At 39.7% G+C, this 5,418-nt stretch overlaps 1 protein-coding gene across 1 annotated transcript; it reads right to left on the minus strand.

Moving 5' to 3' along the window:
* Positions 1–1,042: 1,042 nt before the first annotated feature.
* LOC124153109 (prostaglandin E2 receptor EP3 subtype-like) lies at positions 1,043–2,644 on the minus strand. The gene is made up of 2 exons (XM_046526262.2): positions 2,204–2,644; positions 1,043–1,291 (listed from the first exon to the last, which is right to left on the minus strand). The coding sequence occupies exons 1-2, from the start codon at positions 2,642–2,644 to the stop codon at positions 1,043–1,045; spliced, it is 690 nt and encodes a 229-aa protein (XP_046382218.1).
* Positions 2,645–5,418: the final 2,774 nt, after the last annotated feature.

The following is a 5,418-nucleotide window of genomic DNA, read 5'->3' on the forward strand; positions in this document are numbered from 1 at the left end:
GCATTTCTACAAGGTCGTGAAAACAACATACTAACAGTCCCAAGCAATCCTAGTTTGGGAAACATGTTTCCAATATGACCACCAATTATCAATGTCTTCCATATAAATTATAACGTATTATCAGAGAGATCATTGACAGAAATGATGTCGGAATCGGGAGAAAACTCTTCTAGGCCACCATTAGGAATTTCATTTGGTGAGCCAATGTGCATCAGGTAATTTTGGGAGAAAAATGCGAAAGTTCATCTGCAATTTCGTGTCTGCTACGAACTGAGGTGCCTGGCTCATGTTGGCAGTTAGCTCACCAGGTTCACGGCACATGTACATCTTTATTAGCCGGAGCTTGTCATGAATATTCTGCTCTGTCAGGTATGCAAACATTTGGCATGGCCTTGTCCAAATATTGCTTTAGTAACTTGCAATTTATACGTGGTATGTCTGGCCATCCTGTTAATTTCTCACCCTCAAGAATTGTGGACTTTACTTGGTGCGGCCCAGGTATTCTTGGATGGGTTCTGTGGCCCCTCTGGGGCAAATCCCATCTCCAGTTTCGTTGGTTTGTATAGCGGAAGGAAGTTTTACGTCAAGTTCACATTCAGTTGAATGTCCTCATAAGATTAAAGGTTAAAGCTCCCTACAGGTCCAAAGCAATCTATGCTGTTGTAAGAGGCGTCCAAATGGAGCGGGCGGCGGTCAGGTTCGGTGGTTTTGTTTTATTGCGTGTCATCATACCTCGACTGCTTGGATTGTTACTCACAATATCACTCACTGGTTTGACAGATAAGCCGCCGTCATATGTCTGAAATATTGCTAACTTCAACAAACAAACACCAATGAATAATTTTCCTTTTCATTTCAAATCATCCATCAAACAATTTATGCAAATACATGGGCGTGACACTTTGTAACAATTCCGAATTATCTGCTGTCTTGTTCGGTTGCTACTGTTTTCAACTATGGTACGCGGCCATCATGGGAACAGATCTACCCAAAACACGACACCTTGTCTGTAGAGTGCTTCTTGTGTCTTCGGTGAATTGGTCTACTCAGGCCGAGCTGTCATTATGTCCTCGGTGTTAGTAGACAGTGTGGTCAGTCTGAAGGGCCCATTTGTCTCGGTTTCAGATCTTCTCTTGCAAATGAAGATCCGTCTCATCTTATCCCTGTATTTCCTTTTCACGGTGAGGTTGATGACGGGGTCTACTACAAAGTTTAAGCTCACTAACGAGTGGACAATAATGTCGACGACACGGTACTTGTGTACGCCTTGCTGCACAAGGACCAACTGCAACTGAAGAAAGTGTGGTGGGATTAGAGAATAACCTACATATATGAGCTACGATGAACTCCGAATTACTTATAACTGTTGAGCTACGAAGAATTACGGATCACGTCATTGTGGTGATATTAAGGTTTACAGCCCTGAGCCTTGGCTTGGACTTTAAACGTTAATTTTACTCGGTACGTGAGTGTTGAGTGAGTTATTTATATTTTTACCCAATTTCATCTTTTGTAGTCATCTAAATAGTGTTGGTTTTCGTCAAATGTACAAAATTAGCCATTACTGGTATTCCTCCGCGTATAAAAAGTATCACTTGCGCAGCACATGGTCTTACTTATTTTTATGAGGCTGATGAGCAACTGTGTTCTAAATACATTAATGTAAAAAAAAAAAAAAATACAGAACTGCGAAAGAACCTGTTTGACCGTACACTAACCAAACACTTGAGGATAAACTATAACTGTTACAAATATATCACCCTTACTGTTTTTGTGTCAGTGAATCAAACACTGACGTAAAAAGTCAACCGTTACGACCTCAACGCGGCTCGGCGTGGATTTTGGACAGGTTTCCAGCGACTTGCATCATATTACATCTTAAGAATCTTCCGCATGAAGGATGAATGAATGAATTGAATTTCTTTAATTTCTCCAGAAGTTACATCCGAAGATATTCGGATATCATCTGATATTCTTAGAGCAAAGGCATGGTGCTGGTATTTACAAAGATATGTGCATTATTAACATATGAAATACATATACGTATATTCGCCTGACCACCCCATCCCATTAGTCTTCTCTCATGACAAGCACAGTCGCCTTTTACGGCAAGCAAATGTTTCTCGAGACCTATTCTTTCCCCCGATCTTCACGGGTCTCATGTAAGGACGGAGATGTCACGTTTTCACACACGTGTACTTACATTGAGTGGTAACCAGCAGATGAGGAATGTGGCCGACAGGGCGAGTAGCATCTTTGTCATTTCAAACTCCTGTGAGGTGTCCTGTCTGTATCGTGCTGAAGGATGAACCCTCTTCTTCATTGCGTGCAGGGTTTTGAGGACGGCGACGTTAAAGGAAAGATTAGTAGCTACCATCACAAGGCCTACACTTCCATACAATACAGGAAAAGTAGATTCCTTAATGTTCTTGGACATGCCTTCCTGCAATGGCCCACATCTTCTTACCGACACGTTGCCGCTGGTCTCATAGATCACGATTTTCCCGAGACCCATTTGAGGGAAAAGACAGATGAGAGTAATGATGCAGACGACACATACAAATGGCGCCCAGAACCTCCAACTGAACATATTTTCTTGGTACCAATAGGGTTTCCGCAATGCGGCACATCTATCAGCTGCCATGAAGGTAGTTATGGCACCGGACAATATTGGACAATATACAGTAACAAATGACAGACATCCACAGATCCATACAGGAATGTCATTTAGTTTGGCCACTGTTTGAAACAAAAGGACTCCTATGCAACCAATGAAGTCGGTGCAACATAATGAAAGCACCAACTGCTTTACAAAGGTCTTCCTTTTTATCAGGTCCGGAATGATACAATAGAAAGACAAGGAGTTTGCGATGAGCCCGGGGATTGTCATTATACATGCCATCAAGATCGAACGGTTAAAGGTTGTCTCTACCTCTTCTCCGGACATTTTCCTTCGCAAACAGAAGTCCTTCTTCAGGACAGCGTCCTTCAGAAGAGCGTCAAAATTTTACAATCAATTTTGTTTCTTCATCATCGCCATTGCTGTTAGTCTGTTCAGCATCTAGGAAACAACAGATGGATATTGAGACTCATTTATTTACATTCATCCCCGAATTACAAGATTGTGTAAGTCCATAAACTACTTCATTGTGCTTGCATGGCAATACCCATGGCTAGGACACATCTAATAATGTGGATGTATTTGTCTACAAATGTCTTTATGCAAATGTCAAATAATAATAATAATAATAATAATAATAATAAGAGTCATCAGAAAGATGACATATCCCCCCGGCAGCTGTCTGTCAAGTAACCACAAGTAAATGTGCAATTCTGTATGTAAGGAATCAAGAGTTGAATGTTCTTTAAGAAGCATACATTGTTTGCCAACAAAAGATCAACCATGGTCGCATCCATATGAAATGGAAAGTAAAACATGTGTGTTTCTGTTTTCTTTTTATGCAAACAAATGACAAATTACAAGAAACATTAACTAAACAAGCGTATAGTCAACGAAGTCATCTATATCCCCCGCCCATTTTAACACGTTATGGTCCCAAACCAGGTAACTGACCCAACATTTCTCTTAGCCCATGTCAAAATAGCTGCAATGGAAATTCTAAAATAAACATTTCTAAAACTCCTTAATTAATATCAAATGGCACCAGTTCAGTATGTACTTTATATATAGACATGCAATGTTTGGCAAGGAAATATTTAACAGATTAATTGTTATACTCCATAAGTGAACCCACCCTATATGAAAATCAAACTTGTTGCCATGGAAACGTAAAAAAAATAAAAAAAATATAATTCCTAAATAGCAAAAGGCACAAGTTCAGTATGTGCCTGGTAGACATGCAAAGTTTTGTAAGAAAGTATTTAACAGTTTTTGAGTTACGTTCCGGAAACGAACACCACCCTTATAGAACCTAAGTCCAACTTGTTGCCATGTAAACATAAAAAATAAAAAATTCTAAAATTCCTAAATAGCAAAAGGCACCAGTTCAGCATGAGTCTGATAGACATGCAAAGTTTTGTTGGAAAGTTTTGAATGGGTTTTGAGTTACGCTCCGGAAACGAACTCTACCCTATAGAACCTAAGTCCAACTGGTTGCCATGGAAACGTAAAAATTGTTTTTAAAAAATTCCTAATTAGAAAAAGGCACCAGTTTGGTATGTGCCTGGTAGACATGCAAAGTTTTGTAAGAAAGAATTTAACGGTTTTTGAGTTACGCTCCGGAAACGAACACCACCCTTATAGATATGCCACGTTTCGATCAAATACACTGAATTGTTTCCGAGTTCTGCCCCGGAAAAAGAAATGATTACGGACGGACAGACGGACAGACAGAAACACGGACGGACGGACAGACAGACTGGCGGATCGCTATATAATAATAATAATAAATACAGCTGCAAAGCAGCAAAGGCGGGCTCCAAGTTACACTGTGCACAAACGTCCATCTTCGAATCCTCAAAGGGTTTCCTTGTACCAAATCTGTCACATGTAGGCACAACTTGCAGGGTATCGCCGCTACGAAACTGGCGTGTGCTAAGTCTGTTCTAAACCCATTTACAACATCGAACATGTTCGGATCCTCAAAGGGTTTGTTTGTGCCAACTCTGTCAAAAGATAGTCACCGTTTGCAGGAGATTGCCGCTACGAAATTGGCGTGTTCCAGGGGTGTCCTGAATTTTAATCAAATATTACCACCAAGTGGTGTTACTTTTTCAATGCACCCAAGAACAGAAAATAAAATGCATATGGCACACTAACTTCATGTAAACTTGCAATAGTTTCTGTCAACAAACTAACAAGATATGATCGTTAAAGTAAAATTTCGGTAATTGTTTTATCAAAATCAAAATCCAATACAACCGCAACAAAAACAGATATCCACAAAACGGCTATTGCAGTTGTGTTGTGTGTGGAGACAATTATCAGAAAGTTTGAAAGCATTTCATGCAGTGGACTTGGAGTTGTTTGCGTTTTAAGACAGGTACCCCAAAAACACTGTGAAAACCTTGAATCCAATATGGCTGCCAAACAACGTGACCAATGACCAAAGTAAAGAACACAAAATGAGGTACATATAGCACACTAACTTCATGTAAACTATCAATAATTTCTGTGGAGAACCTTACAAGTTATGATCTTTAAAGCAAAATTTAGGTGAACAAAAATGATCAAAATCAAAATCCAATTTGGCCGTAATTAATTTTTTTTTACAAAATCGGCTTTTAACGTTTGATGTATTATGTATGGAGACAATTATCAGAACGTTTGAAAGCATTTCATGCAGTGGACTCAAAGTTGTTTGCATTTGAAGACAGGTACCCAAAAGACACTGTGAAAACCTTGAATCCAATATGGCTGCCAAACCACGTGCCCAATGACCAAAGTCAAAGAGCAAA

The sequence above is a fragment of the Haliotis rufescens genome, unplaced genomic scaffold (assembly GCF_023055435.1).
Source record: "Haliotis rufescens isolate VD_foot unplaced genomic scaffold, xgHalRufe1.0.p SCAF_5, whole genome shotgun sequence".
NCBI classification, from domain to species: Eukaryota; Metazoa; Mollusca; class Gastropoda; order Lepetellida; family Haliotidae; genus Haliotis; species Haliotis rufescens.

What these genes read in the sequence shown, in the direction of transcription:
- LOC124153109 (XM_046526262.2), bottom strand. Translation starts at nt 2,644, where the DNA reads ATGGCAGCTGATAGATGTGCCGCATTGCGGAAACCCTATTGGTACCAA. An exon ending in TCTGCTGGTTACCACTCAAT is followed by an intron (nt 1,292 to 2,203) that starts GTAAGTACACGT and finishes CACTTTCTTCAG; the next exon opens with TTGCAGTTGGTCCTTGTGCA.